This window comes from Hyperoodon ampullatus (genome assembly GCF_949752795.1).
Source record: "Hyperoodon ampullatus genome assembly, chromosome: 11".
Lineage (NCBI taxonomy): Eukaryota > Metazoa > Chordata > Mammalia > Artiodactyla > Ziphiidae > Hyperoodon > Hyperoodon ampullatus.
This window is the reverse complement of record NC_136924.1, coordinates 56,045,041-56,070,670: the sequence shown is the minus strand read 5'-3', so window position 1 is coordinate 56,070,670 and position 25,630 is coordinate 56,045,041. Positions and strand designations below refer to the sequence as shown.

At 38.8% G+C, this 25,630-nt stretch overlaps 1 protein-coding gene across 1 annotated transcript in view; it reads left to right on the top strand.

Annotated features, from left to right (window-relative positions):
* The window catches only part of FAM186A (family with sequence similarity 186 member A), a gene marked incomplete at both ends in the record, with an annotated part of 107,160 nt that extends 81,997 nt beyond the window's left edge, over window positions 1-25,163 (top strand). The window contains 4 exon segments of the mRNA XM_079714929.1: window positions 8,833-9,025; window positions 11,329-11,471; window positions 12,115-12,297; window positions 25,142-25,163. Of these exon segments, the coding sequence (XP_079571055.1) occupies window positions 8,833-9,025; window positions 11,329-11,471; window positions 12,115-12,297; window positions 25,142-25,163 (541 nt within the window).
* Window positions 25,164-25,630: the final 467 nt, after the last annotated feature.

The window sequence follows — 25,630 nt, the reverse complement described above, 5'->3', positions numbered from 1 at the left end:
AAACACAGTAACATAAGCAAAATGAGAAGACAGAAAAACACACAGCAGGAGAAGGAGCAAGATAAAAACCCACCAGACCTCACAAATGAAGAGGTAATAGGCAGTCTACCTGAAAAAGAATTCAGAATAATGATGGTAAAGATGATGCAAGATTCTATTTCCCAGATCCATAATCTTGAAAATAGAATAGACAAAATGCAAGAAACAGTTAACAAGGACCTAGAAGAACTAAAGATGAATCAAGCATCGATTAAAAACACCATAAATGAAATAAAAAATACTCTAGATGGCATCAATAGCAGAATAACTGAGGCAGAAGAACGGATAAGTGAGGTGGAAGATAAAATAGTGGAAATAACTGCTGCAGAGCAAAATAAAGAAAAAAGAATGAAAAGAACAGAGGACAGTCTCAGAGACCTCTGGGACAACATTAAACGCACCAACATTCGAATTATAGGGGTTCCAGAAGAAGAAGAGAAAAAGAAAGGGACTGAGAAAATATTTGAAGAGATTATACTTGAAAACTTCCCTAATATGGGAAAGGAAATAGTTAATCAAGTCCAGGAGGCACAGAGAGTCCCATACAGAATAAATCCAAGGAGAAATACGCCAAGACACATATTAATCAAATTGTCAAAAATTAAACACAAAGAAATCATATTAAAAGCAGCAAGGCAAAAACAACAAGTAACACACAAGGGAATCCCCATCAGGATAACAGCTGATCTCTCAGCAGAAACTCTACAAGCCAGAAGGGAGTGGCAGGACATAATTAAAGTGATGAAGGAGAAAAACCTGCAACCAAGACTACTCTACCCAGCAAGGATCTCATTCAGATTTGATGGAGAAATTAAAACGTTTACAGACAAGCAAAAGCTGAGAGAGTTCAGCACCACCAAACCAGCTTTACAACAAATGCTAAAGGAACTTCTCTAGGCAAGAAACACAACAGAAGGAATATACCTACAATAACGAACCCAAAGCAATTAAGAAAATGGGAATAGGAACATACATATCGATAATTACCTTAAATGTAAATGGACTAAATGCTCCCACCAAAAGACACAGATTGGCTGAATGGATACAAAAACAAGACCCATATATATGCTGTCTACAAGAGACCCACTTCAGACCTAGAGACACATACAGACTGAAAGTAAGGGGATGGAAAAAGATATTCCATGCAAATGGAAACCAAAAGAAAGCTGGAGTAGCAATTCTCATATCAGACAAAATAGACTTTAAAATAAAGACTACTAGAAGAGACAAAGAAGGACACTACATAATGATCAAGGGGTCGATCCAAGAAGAAGACATAACAATTGTAAATATTTATGCACCAAACATAGGAGCACCTCAATACATAAGGCAAATACTAACAGCCATAAAAGGAGAAATCGACAGTAACACAATCATAGTAGGGGACTTTAACACCCCACTTTCACCAATGGACAGATCATCCAAAATGCAAATAAATAAGGAAACACAAGCTTTAAATGATACATTAAACAAGATGGACTTAATTGATATTTATAGGACATTCCATCCAAAAACAACAGAATACACATTTTTCTCAAGTGCTCATGGAACATTCTCCAGGATAGATCATATCTTGGGTCACAAATCAAGCCTTGGGAAATTTAAGAAAATTGAAATTGTATCAAGTATCTTTTCCGACCACAATGCTATGAGACTAGATATCAATTACAGGAAAAGAGCTGTAAAAAATACAAACACATGGAGGCTAAACAATACACTACTTAATAACGAAGTGATCACTGAAGAAATGAAAGAGGAAATTAAAAAATACCTAGAAACAAATGACAATGGAGACACGACGACCCAAAACCTATGGGATGCAGCAAAAGCAGTTCTAAGAGGGAAGTTTATAGCAATACAATCCCACCTTAAGAAACAGGAAACATCTCGAATAAACAACCTAACCTTGCACCTAAAGCAATTAGAGAAAGAAGAACAAAAACATCCCAAAGTTAGCAGAAGGAAAGAAATCATAAAAATCAGATCAGAAATAAATGAAAAAGAAATGAAGGAAACGATAGCAAAGATCAATACAACTAAAAGCTGGTTCTTTGAGAAGATAAACAAAATTGATAAACCATTAGCCAGACTCATCAAGAAAAGAAGGGAGAAGACGCAAATCAATAGAATTAGAAATGAAAAAGGAGAAGTAACAACTGACACTGCAGAAATACAAAAGATCATGAGAGATTACTATAAGCAACTCTATGCCAATAAAATGGACAACCTGGAAGAAATGGACAAATTCTTAGAAATGCACAACCTGCCAAGACTGAATCAGGAAGAAATAGAAAATATGAACAGACCAATCACAAGCACTGAAATTGAAACTGTGATAAAAAATCTTCCAACAAACAAAAGCCCAGGACCAGATGGCTTCACAGGCGAATTCTATCAAGCATTTAGAGAAGAGCTAACACCTATCCTTCTCAAACTCTTCCAAAATATAGCAGAGGGAGGAACACTCCCAAACTCATTCTACGAGGCCACCATCACCTTGATACCAAAACCAGACAAGGATGTCACAAAGAAAGAAAACTACAGGCCAATATCACTGATGAACATAGATGCAAAAATCCTCAACAAAATACTAGCAAACAGAATCCAACAGCACATTAAAAGGATCATACACCATGATGAAGTGGGGTTTATCCCAGGAATGCAAGGATTCTTCAATATACGCAAATCAATCAACGTGATACACCATATTAAGAAATTGAAGGAGAAAAACCATATGATCATCTCAATAGATGCAGAGAAAGCTTTCGACAAAATTCAACACCCATTTATGATAAAAACCCTGCAGAAAGTAGGCATAGAGGGAACTTTCCTCAACATAATAAAGGCCATATATGACAAACCCACAGCCAGCATCGTCCTCAATGGTGAAAAACTGAAACCATTTCCACTAAGATCAGGAACAAGACAAGGTTGCCCACTCTCACCACTCTTATTCAACATAGTTTTGGAAGTTTTAGCCACAGCAATCAGAGAAGAAAAGGAAATAAAAGGAATGCAAATCGGAAAAGAAGAAGTAAAGCTGTCACTGTTTGCAGATGACATGATACTATACATAGAGAATCCTAAAGATGCTACCAGAAAACTACTAGAGCTAATCAATGAATTTGGTAAAGTAGCAGGATACAAAATTAATGCACAGAAATCTCTGGCATTCCTATATACTAATGATGAAAAATCTGAAAGTGAAATCAAGGAAACACTCCGATTTACCATTGCAACAAAAAGAATAAAATATCTAGGAATAAACCTACCTAAGGAGACAAAAGACCTGTATGCAGAAAATTATAAGACACTGATGAAAGAAATTAAAGATGATACAAATAGATGGAGAGATGTACCATGTTCTTGGATTGGAAGAATCAACATTGTGAAAATGACTCTACTACCCAAAGCAATCTACAGATTCAATGCAATCCCTATCAAACTGCCACTGGCATTTTTCACAGAAGTAGAGCAAAAAATTTCACAATTTGTATGGAAACACAAAAGACCCCGAATAGCCAAAGCAATCTTGAGAACGAAAAATGGAGCTGGAGGAATCAGGCTCCCTGACTTCAGACTATACTACAAAGCTACAGTAATCAAGACAGTATGGTACTGGCACAAAAACAGAAAGATAGATCAATGGAACAGGATAGAAAGCCCAGAGATAAACCCACGCACATATGGTCACCTTATCTTTGATAAAGGAGGCAGGAATGTACAGTGGAGAAAGGACAGTCTCTTCAATAAGTGGTGCTGGGAAAACTGGATAGGGACATGCAAAAGTATGAGATTAGATCACTCCCTAACACCATACACAAAAATAAGCTCAAAATGGATTAAAGACCTAAATGTAAGGCCAGACACTATCAAACTCTTAGAGGAAAACATAGGCAGAACACTCTATGACATAAATCACAGCAAGATCCTTTTTGACCCACCTCCTAGAGAAATGGAAATAAAGACAAAAATAAACACATGGGACCTAATGAAACTTAAAAGCTTTTGCACAGCAAAGGAAACCATAAACAAGACCAAAAGACAACCCTCAGAATGGGAGAAAATATTTGCAAATGAAGCAACTGACAAAGGATTAATCTCCAAAATTTATAAGCAGCTCATGCAGCTCAATAACAAAAAAACAAACAGCCCAATCCAAAAATGGGCAGAAGACCTAAATAGACATTTCTCCACAGAAGATATACAGACTGCCAACAAACACATGAAAGGATGCTCAACATCTTTACTCATTAGAGAAATGCAAATCAAAACTACAATGAGATATCATCTCACACCAGTCAGAATGGCCATCATCAAAAAATCTAGAAACAATAAATGCTGGAGAGGGTGTGGAGAAAAGGGAACACTCTTGCACTGCTGGTGGGAATGTGAATTGGTACAGCCACTATGGAGAACGGTATGGAGGTTCTTTAAAAAACTACAAATAGAACTACCATATGACCCAGCAATCCCACTACTAGGCATATACCCTGAGAAAACCATAATTCAAAAAGAGACATGTACCAAAATGTTCATTGCAGCTCTATTCACAATAGCCCGGAGATGGAAACAACCTAAGTGTCCATCATCGGATGAATGGGTAAAGAAGATGTGGCACATATATACAATGGAATATTACTCAGCCATAAAAAGAAATGAAATTGAGCTATTTGTAATGAGGTGGATGGACCTAGAGTCTGTCATACAGAGTGAAGTAAGTCAGAAAGAAAAAGACAAATACTGTATGCTGACACATATATATGGAATTTAAGAAAAAAAAATGTCATGAAGAACATAGGGGTAAGACAGGAATAAAGACACAGACCTACTAGAGAATGGACTTGAGGATATGGGGAGGGGGAAGGGTAAGCTGTGACAAAGTGAAAGAGCCGCATGGACATATATACACTACCAAACGTAAGGTAGATAGCTAGTGGGAAGCAGCCGCATAGCACAGGGAGATCAGCTTGGTGCTTTGTGACTGCCTGGAGGGGTGGGATAGGGAGGGTGGGAGGGAGACGCAAAAGGGAGGGGATATGGGAACATATGTATATGTATAACTGATTAAATTTGTTATAAAGCAAAAAAAAAAGGTTAAAATATATAAATAAATTAATTAATTAATTTAAAAAAAATAAAAAAATAAAAAAAAATAAAAAAATAAAAGAAATAGATTTCATAAGGCTATACGGTAGCTGCCATAGATAATGGATCTGGGGAAAGTCAATTAAAAACCTTCTGGAAAGTATTCACCATTCTAGATGCCATTAAGATCATTCATGATTCATGGAAAGAAGGCAAAATACCAACGTGAACAGGAGTTTAGAAGAAATTGATTCCAACTTTCATGGATAACTGAGCAGCTCAAGACTTCAGTGTAAGAAGTAACTGCAGATGTGGTGGAAACAGCAAGAGAGCTAGGATTAGAAGTAGAGCCTGAAGATGGGACTGAATTGCTACCATCTCATGATGAAACCTGAATAGGTGAGGAGTTGCTTCTTATGGAAGAGCAAAGAAAGTGGTTTCTTGAGATAGATTCTTCTGATGAAGATGCTGGGAAGACTGTTGAAATGACAACAAAGGATTTAGAATATTACATAAACTTAGCTGTTAAAGCAGTGGCAGGGTTTGAGAGGACTGACTCCAATTTTAAAAGAAGTTCTACCATGGATAAAATGTTATCAATCAAACAAACAAAAAATGCTATCAAACAGCTTTGCAGGCTACAGAGATATCATTCGTAAAAGGACAAGTCAATGGATGCGGCAAACTTCATTGTTGTCTTTTTTTAAGAAATTGCCAAAGTCACCCAAACCTTCAGCAACCACCACCTGATCAGTCAGCAGCCATCAGCACTGAGGCAAGATTCTCTACCAGCTCAGATGACTGTTAGAATTTTTTAGCAATAAAGTATTTTTATTTATTTATTTTTTAATTTTTAAAAATTGATATATAGTTAATTTACAATGTTGTGTTTGTTGCAAAGTGATTCAGTTATACATATATACACATATATATTCTTTTTCAGATTCTTTTCCATTATAGGTTATTACAAGATACTGAGTATAGTTTCCTGTGCTATACAGCAGGTCCTTGTTGTTTACCTATTTTATATATAGTAGTGTGTATATGTTAATCCCAAACTCCTAATTCATCTCCCCCACCCCCTGGTAACCACTTTGGTAACCATAAGTTTGTTTTCTATGTCTATGAGTCTATTTCTGCTTTGTAAATAAGTTCATTTTTATATATATATATATTTTTTGGCCATGCCATGTGGCTTGCAGGATCTTAGTTCAACCAGGGATCGAACCCATGTCCCCTGCAGTGTAAGCAGGGAAGCATGAAGTCCTAACCACTGGACCGCCAGGGAATTCCCTGTACCATTTTTTCAGATGCCACATATCAGTGATATCATATGATATTTGTCTTTCTCTCTCTGACTTACTTCACTTAATATGATAAAATTTGGGTCCATCCATATGCTGCAAATGGCATTATTTCATTCTTTTTATGGCTGAGTAATATTCCATTGTATATATATATACCACATCTTTATCCATTCATCTGTTGATGGACTTTTAGGTTGCTTCCATGTCTTGGCTATGGTAAATAGTGCTGCTATGAACATTGGGGTGCATGTATCTTTTCAAAAGAACACGTATCTTTTCAAATTAGAGTTTTCTCCAGATATATGCCCAGGAGTGGGATTGCAGGATCATATGGTAACTTTATTTTTAGTTTTTTAGGGAACCTCCATCCTGTTCTCCATAGAGGCTGCGCCAATTTACATTCCCACCAACAGTGTAGGAGGGTAGTAATAGTTTTATATCCAAATTCTGATCATGCTTTTTCTCTGATGTCAGGAAGACCTTGGCTCGAATTTACAGTTCTGAACTTCTCTAAGACTCAAATGTGCTGACTCAAATTTGTAAAATTGATGTAATGATAATTACTTCAAAGAATGGTTGCAAGGGGACTTCCCTGGTGGCGCAGAGGTTGAGAATCCGCCTGCCAATGCAGGGGATGATCCGTGGTCCGGGAAGATCCCACATGCCATGGAGCAACTAAGCCCGTGCACCACAACTACTGAGCCTGCACTCTAGAGCCCACTCGCCGCAACTATTGAGGCCGCGTGCTGCAACTAATGAGGCCCACGTGCCTAGAGTCCATGCTCCGCAGCAAGAGAAGCCACTGCAATGAGAAGTCCCTGCACCGCAACAAAGAGTAGCCCCCATTCACCACAACTAGAGAAAGCTCGGACGCAGCAATGAAGACCCAACACAGCCAAAAATAATAATAATAAAAAAATATAAAATTAACTCAGATAGTTAATATATTTAAGTATTAAATGATCCATATATACAGTAGGTTCTAAGCTATTACAACCCACAAAGAGACCTAAGAGTTATTCCCTTCCCCCTCTCTCTATATATATAAAATACATATTTCAGAAAAACATCTTCAGTGGGTTCCCATTGCCTACCTCCCCCAAAATCCAACCTCCATAACATGCTATTTAAAGCCTTTCATAATCCAGCTATTTCAGTCTCATCCCCCACTATATCCTTTCACATATCTGTGGTCTAAAAGTTCCAGACTACTCACCACTCCCAAAATATAACTTTCATTGTCTTGCCTTTATTTATAGTGTTCCCTCAACCTGGAATTCTTCATCCCCTTTTTCTCAAACTTCAGTGGCTGTAAGGTTTACCTGAGATTTAAAAAAAAAATACAGCTCCTGAAGCTTACCACCAAGATTTTTTATTCAAAAGGTCTGGGGATGCACCCTGGAATCTGCATTTTCAACAAGCACCACCCTCCCACCCCCAACAAAATGATTCAGTCCAGGTGATTAGGGTCCACACTTTGAGAAATACTGGTATTGTGAAAAGAGAAAAGATCTGGGTTTGCCTCCCAAATCTGTTATTTATCAATTATGTGACTTTAGAAAATTACTTAACTTTGCTCAGAATCCTTTTCCTCTCCTGTAGAATAGGGATGGCAAAAAACCATGTTTTGGAGGCCCAAACATTGTGGCCTACTACATTATAGTAAAGAGACTACTACATTTTTATGACTGTTCCTCAAGACCTTATTCAATATCTTCCTATGAAGCATTCTTTATTCCTCTTGTTAGAATTATGTTTTCCTTTTTGCTCAAACAGCTAAATTGCTATTTAGCATTTATTTCATTCTCTCTCTGACACAATTTATTAGTCTCCTAATCTGGCTTGTAAGTGCTTTGAAGGCAAGGACACTCTTTTTCATAATTGTATTAAGTACCTTCTATATGTTGTATACATATCAATACTAAAATATAATATATTAAAAAAATAATAAGCAACACTATTTTAACACTAAAAACTCTGTGAGGAGTTAATGAAAATTTGACAGTCATATAGAGTTTTTTTTTTTTTTTGCTGTACGCGGGCCTCTCACTGCTGTGGCCTCTCCCGTTGCGGAGCACAGGCTCCGGACGCGCAGGCCCAGCGGCCATGGCTCACGGGCCCAGCCGCTCCACGGCATGTGGGATCCTCCCGGACCGGGGCACGAACCCGTGTCCCCTGCATCAGCAGGCGGACTCTCAATCATTGCGCCACCAGGGAAGCCCCTAGAGTTTTGAAAGTTTAGTCATATAGGGAACTAGATTAGGCTCTCATTAAGCAAGGCTGCCACCCCTATACTATCTCTCTCTACCTACTAAGGATGAGATGAGAATGGTGACACCAGGTTTGCTGAGTTAGTGTCAGTAATTATATGAATCTCATTCTTGTTAATTTTTCCAAGAAAGAACATAATTAAATGGTTACAAGCCATCCAGAATACTGGGAGAGGTTATGAGACCCAGAACCTCTACATAATGCTGAGGAGAATTGATGACTATCAAAAAAAGGTGATGCAGATCTGCACAGAGAAGCAGAAGTCGCTACCGCAGAAACGGAATCAGTGCCTGAGGAAAATGATGTACTTATTCAGCCAGGTAATCTGTTTTCTTTTCCCTCTCCCCAGTATGTTGTAAAAAAAGTGAAAGTGGCAGGCTTTGAAAATAAGTTACCTGGAGATACCATAACATACTACAGATTTCATGGCTTAAAACAACAGAAATGTATTCTCTTACAGTTCTGGAGGCCAGTTCGAGAAATCAAGGTGTTGGCAGGGTTGGTTCCTTCTGGAGGCTCTGAGGGAGAAAGTTATTCCAAGTCTCTCTTTGAGATTCTGGTGGCTATAGACAATCCTTGGCATTCCTTGGCTTGTAGCTGCATAACTCCAATCTCTGCCTGTCTTTCCCATGTCCTTCTTCATAGTGTGTTTTGTGTTCTCCTCTTACAAAGCCATGTGTCATTGCATTTAGGACCCATCTGGTTAAACCAGGATGACCTCATCTTGAGATCCTTAACTACATCTGTAAAGACCCTTTTTCCAAATAAGGCCACATTCACATGTTCTGAGTGAACATATCTACTGGGGAGTTCACCATTCAATCCACTACACTGTGACTTCAGTGAAACTCCTAAATTGACAATAGGAATACTGGCTGGACTCTCTAGATGAGAAAAGATTAGAATAGGAGAGACTTCCAGAAATGCTCAACTCCTTCCTAGTCAATCCACATCTACCAGCCTCTAGATATGAAATCTCTTGAGGTCACTGCTCTCCAGCTGATTCTTGGTGGTTACATTCCTCAAAACTATCAGAAAGCAAGTTTTAATATGCATTTACAAAAAAAGGAGATAAGGGTTTACTTAACTTGCTTACATAGCAACAGGCACAGAAGATCCTGCTAAACTCTGACATCCACCCAATTATGTCTCAGAGCCCTCTCTGAGATGACCATCAGTATGCTTTTGGAAGTGATACTTTCCAAAAGTTATAGAGCTGAGATTAGAGTTCTTTGCTCTGGGATTATATGCTCCCATTATTTTCTCCAGCATGGAGTTCTAGGAATATTTATATTTATACATCATTTTCTTTTACTAAAGTAAGTAATTTACAAGATTAGTTTACTTGCTACTCTAGAAGGTACAGAGAGACTTCTCATTATAGACATATAGTGAATTTTCCAGAAGTTACTTTTTTCTTTTTTTTTTTTTTGGCCACACCACGCGGCTTGCAGGATCTCAGTTCCCCGACCAAGGATTGAATCCAGGCCACAGCAGTGAAAGTCTGGAATCCTAACCACTAGGCCATCAGGGAACTCCCCAGAAGTTACATTTTATTTTATTTTATTTTATTTTATTTATTTTGGCTGCACCGGGTCTTAGTTGCGGCATGCATGCGGGATCCCATTCCCCAACCAGGGATTAAACCTGAGCCCCCTGCACTGGGAGCAACGAGCCTTACCCACTGGACTACCAAGGAAGTCCCTAGAAGTACATTTTAAACATTAAAACTCTCTGACCTCAAAAATTGGATATTTTTGACAGTTCTGGGTTTGGAAAATATGACCAATGTAAATGGAGTAAAGCAAGATGAATTGGCAGCGTTATGAACTATCCAACAGGAATTACAATGTCTAGGGCATTTCAGAGGATTAATAAGGGTCTGGGGTCAGGGAAGGCAGAATCTAGATGATGAGGTGGGTATCAAGGCATCAAGAAGGGAGGGGAAAAAGCAAAAAGGAAGAAAAGGGCAGAAATGAATAAATACTTACACTGAATCAGAGTGGTGGTCAAGAGGTTGGTTCTGCTACCAGATTGGGTTCAAATCAGCTTCACCACATACTAGCTAAGAGACCTTGGGCAAGCCACTTAACTTTTCTGAGCTTCATATCCCCATATGTAAGAAGACAAGGATAATAATAGCACCTATCTCTTAAGGTAGCAAGTATCAAATAAATTAATACATAGAAAGCACCTGACAGTCAATGTTAGCTGTCATTATATTTGCACAATGTTTCACAACTGATGAATATATTGTCTTACACAACTCTCCTAAGAACCCTGTGTTTATTATTCTTGTTTTAGAAATGAGAAGAAAGAAGTGCAGATAAAATTAGCAACTAACCCAAAGTCACAAAGCTAGGAAATGAGAGGACTAAAACTAGAACTTAATGCAGGACCACAGTTTTTATATATCACAGTTGCCAACACTGAAATTGTGTGTTGGAGGCAGGCAGAGGTTGAGGAGTGGCAGGAGGAAGGGAGAAAGGGCATGGGGAAAGAGAATTCCTTTTCCAAGGAAAAGGAAGTGTCATAGTTTAGCTAAGGCCAGCTAGGAAGACCTTCCTAAAGACTTTGGCCCTTTCTTTTCATGATTTCCTTTTTCTGATTTATTTATGTTTAGCTTCAAGAGATATATAAATTGAACCTAAATCAACCTATCCCTTTGATCATCAAAAAGAAGCAAATATCTGCCTCTACCAAATTTGTTCAACTGCCAATCCTAAAAGAAGAGGACAAAAAGTATGACATATTCAATAAGTTCAGGTATGTGGTAGGAAAGACTGACATTAAACTTTCTTTCGATAGTATCTGGGACCTCATGCTTTTTTTCCCCTGCCCCAGAGCTTCCCCTTCTCCCCAGTTATGATGTGGTTCAGTGGAGAATATTAATTTTCTTAGTTAATTTAGCAAAAGGCTTATTTCTACTTAAATATTTAATAACTAATTTTGAGTTCCTTAAAAAAAATGAAGTTGATTCTTCCTTACGAAGAAACAAATTATTTTAATACACACAGTGAAGAAACTTAGAAGCATTACTTGTTTTGTTTTTTTTTTTAAGAAGGTAGGAACTTTGGGAAGGAAGGGGAAAAGACTGCTGTGGGGGAAACATAGCCTGCATATGGAGTGTATACTCCATGAAGCTAAGAAAGTCGTTTTAAAACGTATTAGGTGAAGTCATGGAAATGCAACTTTCAGGGGGAAAAATGTTATTTCTGCAAATTCTGCTGTTTTAATCCATCTCTCAGTCAAAGTGGGCATAGCTAATGTTCCTTGGTGCCAGGGGGGCTTTATAGGACACGGTGGTGGTGAAGAGAAGGGGCAAGAATAGGAATTATATCTTTTGAATGGCTATGGAGTTCAGGAGTGTTTGACGCTTCCAAGTGGTGCTTGCTCTCTGATTCTCTAGACAAGAAAACCAAATGGAAGCCATCTGGAATGCTGATTTATCCACTTCAAGTTACCCAATAACAGAGAAGACGTCAATGTATTCACTCTGGGCCCAGCTGGGTGGGTACCCAGATATTCCTATGCTGCTCCAGTTAGATGTTCACTCTACGTTCAGAAGATCTCTTAAATGCATTCAATCAAAGTAAGTTAAGGACTGGGAGGGAGCACTCTGGTAATTGGGCCTTTGGTCACATACCTTTTGTTTCCCTAACTTGATTTTCTCTTACAGCACCAGGGAGTTGCCAAAAGTAGTTTTTTGGTGTGAGGTCAGACTCACACCAGCCATAAAATAGTACAGGTAAATTCAACATTAGTCTTTTAGTGTTTCTCTTCATAGGCCTATAGATGTCACTACTGGAATAATATAAACAAACAAACAGACAAAAAGCAGTTATAATACCATGAAACCTAATTACCATGAAACCTAATCTAACACTAGATAGGTCCACTTTGAATTCCACCCTTAGGGATTTATTACTGGAAGAACCAGAAAGACCGTAGTAGAATGCTTTCGCCCACTTCATGATTCAGTAACATGACCTTAAATGCAGTTGTCATATCTAGGCCAAATTTGAAGTAAATTCAGTGCTTATATCCCAGGATGCACTGAAGAGACTTGGAGAGAACAGGTAAGGTGGTCATGTAGTTCCACATTTCCAAATTCTGTTAAACCAGATTCTCACTGAAACTATTGGAACCATTCTAGTGGAAGTGAAGAGTTTTGGAGTCTCCATTACCTCTTTCAAGTAAGAGAATTATTTAATGTTCTAAGCTAAGAATTTAGAAATGGAACTTTTGTAACCTGAAAGAGTTTGTGGGAGCAGTCTGATTTATTCTGGTGAAATCCAAGTCCTGGGGTAAGAAGAAATAGTGTTAACTCATCAATTTGTTTAGGTAGCAGACACCATGAAATAAGACACTTAAAATTCGATAATAAAGTAAAATAATAGAAAAAATATTATATAATGTATACAATATAAAATCATATACCGTGAGCACAAGTGTTCATGAAAAAAAGTAACCAAATCAAATGTAACCATTAAGTTGAATAAGTATGACTCCTAAGTTATAGGTTATAATCAGAAAGCAGCTTTCTTTTTGTCTCCCATTTTCCCTTACATTTTTTGAGTAATTAAATTAATTAACTTAGGTTATTTGGAGAGATAACATTGCTAATTTAATGCCTATAGTGCTTGGGACAAGATGTATAAATTTTTCTTTGAATAATATTTCCTTTATCTCCATTCCACAGCTAGCTTCAACTATTAGATATACTACGGACCTAACTATTCACTTCTTACCTATGCTAAATCCTACGAAGTTAGTGAGACTCTTACTTCCAATTTACTGTTTGGAAGTACTCAGAATCAAGGAGCTTTCCATAGATTTTTTTTTTTAAGGTATAACGTATATACATTTAACCTCTTTAGGGTACAGTTCTGAGTCTTGACAAGTGCATAGTTATGGCAACCACTGATCTGCTTGCAGTCCCTATAGTTTTCTCTTTTCCAGAATGTCATATAAATGGAAGTATACAGTATGTAATCTTTTGAATCTGGCTTTTTCCACTTGGCATAATTCATGTGATTCATCCATGTTGTTACATGTATCAGTAATTCATTTCCTTTTACTTCCTGGCTAGTATTATTCCACTGTATGGCTATACCATATTACTTTATCCATTCACCAGGTCAAAGACATCTGAGTTGTTTCCAGTTTTTGGCAACTGAACTGCTATAAAAATTCATACACAGGTTTTGGGGTGAATGTAAGTTTTCACTTCTCCTAGAAAAATACCCAGGTGTGGGATTGCTGGGTTGTATGATAAGTGTATATTTACTTTATAAGAAATGGCTAAGGTATTTTCCCAAGTGATTTTACATCCCTTTACATTTATTCAGTGAAGCTAGTTCTTACCCTACCTCTAAATGAAAACCTAGATGGTTCCATGACATTTCTGGTAACTTTTTTTTTATATAGTATTTTTTTAAATATTTAATTAATTTATTTATTTTATTCTTGGTTGCATCGCGAATATTTATTCTTAGTTGCAGCAGGTGGGATCTTCGTTGTGGCATGCGGGATCTTTTGCTGGGGCGTGTGGGCTCCAGAGAGCGTGGGCTCTGTAGTTTGCGGGCACACGTCCTCTCTAGTTGAGGCACTCAGGCTCAGTAGTTGTGGTGTGCATGCTCAGTTGCCCCACAGCACGTGGGATCTTAATTCCCCGACCAGGGATCAAACTCGTGTCCCCTGCATTGGAAGATGGATTCTTTACCACTGGACCACCAGGGAAGTCCCCATTTCTGGTAACTTTTTAATAATGTAAGTTTATCTAGTCGGTAATTAAAATGTCCAGAACCATGTATAATAAAGCTTTAATTTTGTTTTAAAGTTCTCCTCTCTTCCAGCTTAGACTATTGCAACTTAACAGTCAGGGAAGAAGGACATGAACAGCTTATTTTCTCTTTTGTGGCCTACTGCTTTTGTTCCAACTTTTCCAGCTTGCTAGTATTGGACCTCTTATGGATTACAGTTCTGAGAAGGGAGGAGAGGGAAAGGGAAAGGGAAAGAGAAAGTTCTTACTGACTACCACTGTTGCATTTTCTCACATCATTGCTTCCTGGATGTAACAGATTTTTGAAGATGACTCTTTCATGGGAGTACTTGGTGAGTTCCTTGGTGATCATCATCACTGGAGATCACTCATCTGCAGATTTCTTCTGCATGTTGTTTTCTTTTTGGCCACACCCCATGGCTTGTGGGATCTTAGTTCCCCGACCAGGGATGGAACCCAGGCCCTTGGCAGTGAGAGTGTGGAGTCCTAACCACTGGGCCGCCAGGGAATTCCCTGCAGATTTCTTCATCATGGCAGGTACATTTCTATTTCAACTGGTTGTTTGCATTTGTGATACCCCCAGCTTCTCTCTGCTGAGATGTGTTTGCATATTTAGGCAGTTCTCCTGGACAGAATACATGACAGCCCTATGTCATCTCTCCTGGGTATATATGTATGTGTGGCCCTCATCTAGTCTATAGGAAACACTTGAGCCTTCTTTGTCCAGATAAACTCTGAGGCTGAAGGCCTATCCCAATGCAGCAGCTTTTTCTTTGTTTCTGCCATTAGAGCAGCTAGCCAATCAGTCAGGTATGGTTTTTTTTCAGGTATGGAATCAGGCCCTTGGCTACTGGGCCTCCAAATTGGAGACATGTGTTAAGTTCTTGGAGTGGAGGAAGGGTAGAAGCATTCTCAAAATCCTCTTCTCCTTGACCATCTCATACCCTCAAAGTGAGTTAAAAGATTAAGAGTTAATTTCTTTGTAAATCCTAGTCTAGCACTTCTCTTTGGAATTTGGTATCCATTGTTAGGGTTGCAGATTCAGCAAATAAAAAGGTAGGGCACCCAGTTAAATTTTAATTTCAGATAAACAGCAAATGATTTAGTATAAGTATGGTCCATGTAATTGTAAAAAATTATTTATTATTTATCTGAAGTTCAAATTTGACTAGGCACCCTGTATTTAATCTGGCAACCCTTCTATTGTGCTTTGCCAAAACTTCCATTTTTACATGATATTAGATACAAAATATGTATTAGGAGTTTCTGAGTTATAGAGTTAGATGTTTGAAAACTTTCAGAGTAGGAGATGCTGAAAACAGTGAAAAACTTTAATAAGACATTATAGGAAATAGAAGAATTGAAGACTTGGATTTTTTTCTATTTTTCACTAAACCTATTTTTAAGACATCTTTAATTAGTAATAATGGGCACTATATGATCCGTTATTATTTGCCATCCTCCCCCTCTTTTTTTCTCCCTAGAATCTCTTCAAGGTCTTTCTCCCTCAAAGAGGATTATATATTTTTTTACTTTGTGGCAATTATAGTCCAAACCAAGAGACTTTTTTCCCTCTGGGTTTGGTTATTTCTACCATCCTTTGGATCTCAGTTTAAACAATCACTCTTTCTTTTTTTTTTTCCTCAACTTTTTTTTTTTTTTTTTTTTTTTGCCCATGCCGCAGGGCATGTGGGATCCTAGTTCCCTGACCAGGGATGGAACACCCGCCTCCTGCATTAGAAGCACAGAGTCTTAACCACTGGATCACCAGGGAAGTCCCTAATCTCTTTCCGAGCTGTCTTCTCTGACTCCTGTGTTCTCCCATAGCGTCTTATAATTAATACTATCTTAGCACTTACCATTCTGTATTTAATTGCCTTATTACTTACCGCCCCTGATTTTAGACAATATGTTTGTTTTTAATTAATTAATTTATTTATTTATTTTTGGCTGCGTTGGGTCTTCGTTGCTGCACACCTGCTTTCTCCAGTTGTGGCGAGCAGGGGTTACTCTTTGATGGGGTGTGCAGGCTTCTCATTGTGGTGGCTTCTCTTGTTTAGGAGCATGGGCTCTAGGTACGCAGGTTTCAGTAGTTGTGGCACATGGGCACACTAGTTGTGGCTCACGGGCTCTAGAGCACAGACTCAGTAGTTGTGGCCCATGGGCTTAGTTGCTCCGTGGTATGTGGGATCTTTCTGGACCAGGGCTCGAACCCGTGACCCCTGCATTGGCAGACGGATTCTTAACCACTGTGCCACCAGGGAAGCCCCTAGACAATATGTTTTAAGGAGATTAGCTGCCTGTTGTGTTCAACTGCCTCTATTTTTGCTCTGCCTGCTTTCCTTTCAAAAATATTTACTACTTCCTATGTGCCAGGTACTAAAATGAGGCACTGAGATATAATATGTGGAAAGGGTTCAAGAGACCATGGATGCCAGGCAGAAGGAACACTACGTGCAAAAATCCAGGGCCAATAACATATTTCTTCTTTTACTTTATCTCATAAAAATTTTTTTTTTTAATTTAAAATATAGGAACTTCCCTGGTGGTCCAGTGGTTAAGGTTCTGCCTTCCAATGCAGGGGATGTGGGTTCCATCCCTGGTCGGGGAACTAAGATCCCACATGCCTCGGGGCAACTAAGCCCACATGCTCTGGAGCCCACGTGCCACAACTAGAGAGAGGCCCGTGCACCACAACGAAGATCCTATGTGCCGCAACTAAGACCCAAGGCAGCCAAATAAACAAATGATTTTTTTAAATTAAAAACATATAAAAACAAAAACCTCCCTATTCCCCAGTACCTTTTCTTCCTGTTTCCAACAGAGGTGACTAGAACTAAAATTTCTCTTCCTGCCTTGATGTGTCATGTGATGCTTGGAGCTACTGTCATCTTTGGCAACCCTGAGGTGATAACCACAAGACAAAAAGACAATACACCAAGAATTACAGAGGAGGAAGATAAATGAAACCCTATCTTTGATAACATTAAGTTGCTGGAACAACCCTGAGTACACCTGCCTCTGGCCTTTCTGTTAAGTGAGCAATAAATGACTTTTTAGTTTCAACCATCCTTAGTCAGGGATTCTGTTACTTTTTTTTTAACATCTTTATTGGAGTATAATTGCTTTACAACGGTGTGTTAGTTTCTGATGTATAACAAAGTGAATCAGCTATACATATACATATGTTCCCATATCTCCTCTCTCTTGTATCTCCCTCCCACCCTCCCTATCCCACCCCTCTAGGTGGTCACAAAGCACGAGCTGATCTCCTTGTGCTATGCGGCTACTTCCCACTAGCTATGTATTTTACATTTGGTAGTGTATATATGTCCATGCCACTCTCTCACTTCATCCCAGCTTACCCTTCCCCCTCCCTGTGTCCTCAAGTCCATTCTCTACATCTGCATCTCTATTCCTGTCCTGGCCCTAGGTTCTTCAGAACCTTTTTTTTTTTTTTTTTTTTTTTTAGATTCCATATATACGTGTTAGCATATGGTATTTGTTTTTCTCTTTCTGATTTACTTCACTCTGTATGACAGACTCTAGGTCCATCCACCTCACTACAAATAACTAAATTTCATTTCTTTTTATGGCTGAGTAATATTCCACTGTATATATGTGCCACATCTTCTTTATCCATTCATCTGTCGATGGACATTTAGGTTGCTTCCATGTCCTGGCTATTGCAAACAGAGCTGCAGTGAACACTGTGGTACATGACTCTTTTTGAACTATGGTTTTCTCGGGGTATATGCCCAGTAATGGGACTGCTGGGTTGCATGGTAGTTCTGATTTTAGTTTTTTAAGGAACCTCCATACTGTTCTGCATAGTGGCTGTATCAATTTACATTCCCACCAACAGTGCAAGAGGGTAGGGATTCTGTTACTTGCAGCACAAAATATTACTGACTTAATCAGTTTATACTTTTTTACCCCTGAGGAAAGCTTTTCCTAATCTTCCCTATTGCCCTTATGTGCCATTTCCCCAAACTCCCATAATATCCTAAGATTATTACTCTATCATTGTATTTACCACATGTATTATAATGATCTGTTTATGCATCTGTCTCTTTGTATCCCAGGAGATCTGACATTTTGACCCATTAGAGATATCCAAAAAAGTTCAATGTTGAATGAATGAATAAATCTATGTTTCTTTCTCCAAAGAGGTAATAATCAAAGTAGGGGGTGATAAAATACTGAGGAATTACAAAAGACAGCAACTCTCAAAAGAACAGTTTACTTTTTTAAAAAATATTTTTTTAAATATTTATTTATTTATTGGCTGCACTGTACAGCTTGTGGGATTTTAGTTCCCTGACCAGGGATTGAACCCGGGCCCTGGCAGTGAAAGTGCTGAGTCCTAACCACTGGGAATTCCCAAAAGAACAGTTCCAACAGGACTCTCTTAGGGCAGAGGAAGCTTTGGAAACTGCAGGCTATCTGGTGCAATTTTTATTGAGGGAAGTACTATTACCTGTTAAGTAATAGTAATAACAATAACACTTCACAATGTGGTGCTTTTCACAACCAGTGAATCTAATATCAAATTTAAACCTCACAGCCATCCTGATGAGGTAAAGAGAGTAAGCATTTTAAAGAATAGGAAGCTGAAGCAGAACCAGAATTTCAAACAAGTTCTACATGCCACACTAAAGATACCTGAAATTTACCTTAAGCTAAATGGTTTAAATATTTCTCTCTCACTGAGATAAAGACCATCTGATGTGAAAATTCTTACTTACCATATAGTAGACAAAGGTTAGAGTCACTCAGAATGACTGGATTTGCTGTTTCTGTCATTCACCCTATGTCCCTGCCACTTTCTGTGTGTCACACATAAGCAAACACGTACACGTGCCTTTCTGTCTTTCACTATTCAAATCTTTGTTTAAAAGATAGGTAGAGAAAGCTGACACAAGTGTGATATGTCATTCATTCTTTTTTAAAAAAAATATTTATTTATTTATTTATTTGGCTGCACCAAGTCTTAGTTGCGGCAGGCGGGCTCCTTAGTTGCAGCTTGTCAGCTCCTTTGTTGTGGCGTGAGAACTCTTAGTTGTGGCATGCATGTGGGATCTAGTTCCCTGACCAGGTATCGAACCCGGGCCCCCTGCATTGGGAGTGCGGAGTCTTAACCACTGTGCCACCAGGGAAGTCCCTAGTGTGCTATGTCATAATTCTTTATTTTTTCCAAGGGCTGGTCCTAGCAGGGGGCTTGCACACTTGAAAATAAGGAAATGATTCAGATGTTTGCCTTGGCCTATTAGAGCATTTTCCCTAAAGGGGGAAAAACTACTTAGGACATAAATCAGAAATTAGAAAGTTGTCTGGCAAATACAGAATCAGGGCAGAAGCAGCTGTTTATGTGATATCAATGGTTGTGACATAAGATTATGATGTGGATTCATCTCCACCATAAGAATGTACCTGACCAACAACCTGGACAGTTATGCTGGCTACGCAGCATGCTGCTTCTCCGGAGACTCTTCTGTGACCCCATGCTTCTTGTTTCCATGCTGACCATCTGCCATTCCACTTAAAGTCTTTTTCCTAAATAATTTAAATATATCTTAAAGGTTTTTTTTTAAACAGGGAATTGCTTTTTTCCAAGTATAATTTGATATATTTTTACATAAATATTTCAAAAATATATAAAGCATAAGAAAGTATAACAAAGAAAATTTAAAAATTACTTTGGACCCCCACCATTCAGGGATAATACTGCTGCTAACATTTTGGCATATAACTTTTGTTTGAAAAGGAAAGTTGTATTATTTTATTAAGATATAAAACAATATTATATCTTCCTGGTGGTCCAGTGGTAAAGAATCCGCCTTCCAATGCAGGGGATGCGGTTTGATCCCTGGTCAGGGAACTAAGATCCCACATGCTGCAGGGCAACTAAGCCTGTGCGCCACAACTACTGAGCTCGAGTGCCTCAACCAGAGAGCCCATGAGCCGCAGACTACAGAGCCCACTAGAGGGAGAAAAAGACCCGCATGCCACAACTAGAGAGAAGCCTGCGAGCTGCAATGAAGAGCCTGTGTGCTGCAATGAAGACCCGAAACAGCCAAATAAATAAATAAATATATATATATATATTTTTTTAAAGTATGTTTTTTTACATACGGGGTTAGGAGCTGTTCGTAAATCACAATCTTTAGTTAGCAGCACATGGACTCTAAGGAAAATGAAGCAAAAGAGCAGGCTAAGAAGAAAATATAAGTAACAATGGCATTTTTATTAGGTTCATTAAATGCAAGTGGTATCAGTACTTACTTACCATCCATTAGAGTAATCCTATTATACTCATCAAATTTGAATTTATAGAAATTAAAAGCAACTTTAAGAACTTTACCACATTTGCCTAAGAATGGTTTGTACAATCCGATGAACACCTACTATTAGCTAATCCTAAAAAACAAAAGCAAGACCTAGTTTAACCCAAACTTTGATATATACAAATGACTGAAGAGAATTTATTCCAGGTAATTATTTCTGTTTTGGGTTTTGTTTGTTTTTATTTTTGTTTCTGTTTTCCAGGTAATTATTTCTAACCACACTATGGGATGGTTAAAATTTATGATTCCAACTAAATACTGATTATTAAACAGGGTTCACATTAAATTATAGCATGCCTCAAGAATGTTAAGTAGGGCTTCCCTGGTGGCTCTGTGGTTAAGAATCTGCCTGTCAGTTCAGGGGACACGGGTTCAAGCCCTGGTCCGGGAGGATCCCACATGCCGCAGAGCAGCTAAGCCTGTGCACCACAACTACTGAGCCTGTGCTCTAGAGCCCATGAACCACAACTACTGAGCACACGTGCCACAACTACTGAAGCCTGCAGGCATAGAGTCCGTGCTCTGCAACAAGAGAAGCCACCGCAAAGGGAGTCCTGCGCACTGCAGCAAAGAATAGCCCCTGCTCGCCACAGCTACAGAAAAGCCCACATGCAGCAACAAAAGACCCAACGCAGCCAAAAATAAAATAAATACAATAAATACAATTTAAAAAAAAAGAATGTTAAGTAAACCAGCCCATCATTAACTAACTAATTGACTCCTAGAAGAATATTTACTGAGGGCCTATTACTGCCAGGTACTAGGCAGAGGCCAGGATGTTAAGATAAATGAGACAGTTTCTATACTTTTATATTCAAATGGGAGCTACAGAGAAGTAAATCAACAATTCCAATATGGTGTGAATAAGTGGTAAGAGATGGTGAAAGTACTTAATGTTTTGGAATTACAAAGAAGTACTCAACCCACACAGAGTGTCAGAGAAGTTTTCCTAAAGCTATGGACAATTAAGTGAAGATTTAATAACAAGAGGAAGATGGGTGAAAAGGGGAGGAGGGCTGGCTGTGCTGGAGAGAAGGAATGGCAAAGGCTTGCAGGTCTTTTGAGGAAAATTGGTCAGCCTGGTCAGACCACTGTGTACAAACTGGAAGTGGCAAGATTAGAGAGGTAAGTAGGGTCAGAGAAACCATGAAGGTGTTTGTAATCCATATTAGGTTCCCTGGACTTTACCTAGAGGGCTACAGAATATTTTAAAGATATTTATTATCAATATTTCAGACAGCAAAAAGCACAGTAATATTCAAAAATCTGCAAATGCAACACTAAGCTTAAGAAATAAAACATGCCGGGACTTTCCCTGTGGTCCAATGGTTAAGGTTCTGCACTTCCACTGCAGGGGGTGCAGGTTCGATCCCTGGTTGGGGAACTAAGATCCCACATGCCGTGAGATGTGGCCTAAATAAATAAATAAATTTAAAAAGAAAAAGAAATAAAACATGTTCTTTAAAAAAGAAAGGAGGGGCTTCCCTGGTGGCGCAGTGGTTGAGAGTCCGCCTGCCGATTCAGGGGACACAGGTTCGTGCCCTGGTCTGGGAGGATCCCGTATGCCGCGGACGTGAGCCATGGCCGCTGAGCCTGCGCGTCCGGAGCCTGTGCTCCGCAGCAGGAGGCCACAACAGTGAGAGGCCCACGTACCGCAAAAAAAAAAAAAAAAGAAAGGAAAGGGCTTCCCTGGTGGTGCAGTGGTTAGGAATCTGCCTGCCAATGCAGAGGACATGGGTTCGAGCCCTGGTCCGAGAGGATCCCACATGCCCTGGAGCAACTAAGCCTGCGAGCCACTACTACTGAAGCCCGCGCACCTAGGGCCCGTGCTCCGCAACAAGAGAAGCCACTGCAGCGAGAAGCCGGCGCACTGCAACGCAGAGTAGCCCCCACTCGCCGCAACTAGAGAAAGCCTGTGTGCAGCAACAAAGACCCAACGCAGCCAAAAATAAATAAATTTAATAAATTTAAAAAAAGGGAAAAACCCAAAAAGCAAAAATTAAAAATACATAATACAAACACACATAAGAGTGAATTCCTCTGTGTACCCCTGACTAATGACATTTTTCTCCTTCTTGCTCCATAGAAACCACTATACTGAATTTGCTGTTAATATTTCTACACATTTGGCTTTATACTTAACTATATATGTAACTCTAAACAACATAAACACATGGTTGAGGGATGAGCAAGATGCCCAGTTAAATCTGTTGATTTTCTCTATTGATTTCTGCTCTAATTTTTTTTTTTTTTTTTGCGGTATGCGGGCCTCTCACTGTTGTGGCCTCTCCCGTTGCGGAGCACAGGCTCCGGACACGCAGGCTCAGCGGCCATGGTTCACGGGCCCAGCCGCTCCGCGGCACGTGGGATCCTCCCGGACCGGGGCACGAACCCGTGTCCCCTGCATCGGTAGGCGGACTCTCAACCACTGCGCCACTAGGGAAGCCCTCTGCTCTAATTTTTATTACTTCTTTTCTTCTGCTTATTTTGGATTTAGTTTGCTCCTCTTTTTTTAGTTTCCCAAGGTGGAAGCTTAGATTATTGATTTAAGATTTTTTTCCTTCCTAACATGTGCATTCAATGCTATAAGTTTCCCTCTAAGCACACCGCTTTTGCTGCATCCCACAAATTTTGATAAGTTTGTATTTTCATTTTCATTTAGTTCAAAATATTTTAAAATTTCTCTTGAGAGTTCTTCTTTGAAGAAAATTCACATTATCCAATGTTCCTGCATGCTATCTACTTTTTCATCAGTCCTTAGCATATTAATCACAGTTAATTATGATTATAATTATCATAATTACAACATCACTACCATATCTGACTCTGGTTCTGATGCGTGTTCAGCCTCTTCAAACTGTATTTTTTGCCTTTTAGTGTGCCTTGTAATTTTTTAATTAAAATCCAGACATGATATACTAGGTGAAAGAAACTCTGGTAAATAGGCTTTTAGTGGTGTGGTGAAGTATGGGAGAAGGGGAAACATTTTATAGTTCTACGATTAGGTCTCAGTCTTTTGGAGAGCCTATGCCTCTGGACTATGAACTTTACCTGTGCTTCTCAGTACCCATGACTCCCACTCCACTTTAGATGGGACAGGATGGCTAGAGCTGACTGGAGTTGAGTATTTCCCTTCCTCCAAGTAGGTTAGGCCCTGATAAAACCCCAGCATGTTGGACTCTGGTAAAATAGTTTCTCCTGAGGGCAGGTTTGTTAAGAAGAACAGAATGCTCTGCTGTATTTCAGAATGGTTACTTTCCCCCTTCCTCTGGGGTAAACATGAGGGGATCTTTCTCCAATCTTCACTGTCAGGAACTAGTAGAGTTTCTGATGGTCCCTTTGACTAGGTCCCCTGGAGCTTTTAACTCTCAGACTTGTTTATACTGAGCCTCCAGCAATTCATCAATTACAGTTTAGGTTTTTTACCAGGCACTGGTTCCTGCAGAAGTTTCTGCTCATGAGTTTCTGTTCTAGTTAAGTAGTAATTCTCTATATCATCTGTCTGTCTCTCCAATTTTGGGGGCAATGGTTTGCCCTGTGACCTCACTTCTCCGAAGAATCAAAGAAGAGTCGTTGATTTTTCACTTTGTTCAACTTTTTACTTGCTGTTAAGATTGAGTAGTAACTTTTTGCATATATTTTTCAAAAACTTTCTGTGCACTTACTTTTTGGTTGCAAAATGGGCTCATTTCAGACATGTCTTTTAACCTACTTTGTTTCACTTAACAGTAAATCTTTGAAAATTTTCTATATTAATATAGACTTATATCATCATCTTTATTGTTTGCATGATATTTCTTACAAAGATCTATCATAATTTATTGAACGGTTCTCCTGATAGAAATTTGGATCTTTTTCAACATTCCAAACAATGCTGCAGCAAATATCCTTGTACAAGTTTGTATATTTATATGATGATTTTGCTTTGAAAATTCCATTAGAATAATTTTTTCCAATTACAAAAGTAATGAATGTTCATCATAAAAAATTTGGAAAATACAGACAAGTCCATGCCCAGAAATAACAACCATTGTCAATATTTAGGCTGTTTTCTAACTTCAGGTGTAAGGATACTGTCTAATAAGTATAAACTATTGCCAGGCCCTGCTCTTCCTGATTTTGGTCCTGGGAGACATTCTGCCTTGTGAAGGTGACTTTTATAAATATGGATTACATACTGATTTTACTAGTTTGACTTTGTGAGTTCTGGTGGCACTCTTAATTTCCCTGTGAATCATCTGTTTTCCCACAAATGTGTTCAAGAGCAATTTGTAATAAGATTAATTTTCTCGTCTTGTTTCCAGGTTTAAGAAGATTCCCAAGTGACTGTAAAATTAAACACAAGCATGTTGAAAGTAAATTTCAATGTTTCAGTAAAATGCCTATTTTGCTTTCTTTCATGTATATACATTGCTTTGTCCAACCTACTTTTATATTCTGCCTGTAGTTCTTCAGGTTAAACATCTTCATTTCCAGACTACTACCATAACCACTCAAGAAAGAGTATCTTCTGCTCTAAATTACTTGAAACACAAAGCTTCAACAAACACTGAGGTAGGCTATCACAAAATGATCCCTGATATGATGGCAAAGTGGCACAGTCTACCTCCCCCACCCAACTCAAGCCCAAAGGTGCCTCAGAAATAAGAAATGAATGGGCAAAAAAAAAAAAAGAAAGAAAGAAAATGAAACCAGCAGAAACCCCTGGAGAGTCAGAAGATGGTTATGGTTTGATAAAGAAGGGAAATAGTAGCCCTAGACAAAGGAGGGCCTGGCTTCCAACATGGAGATTT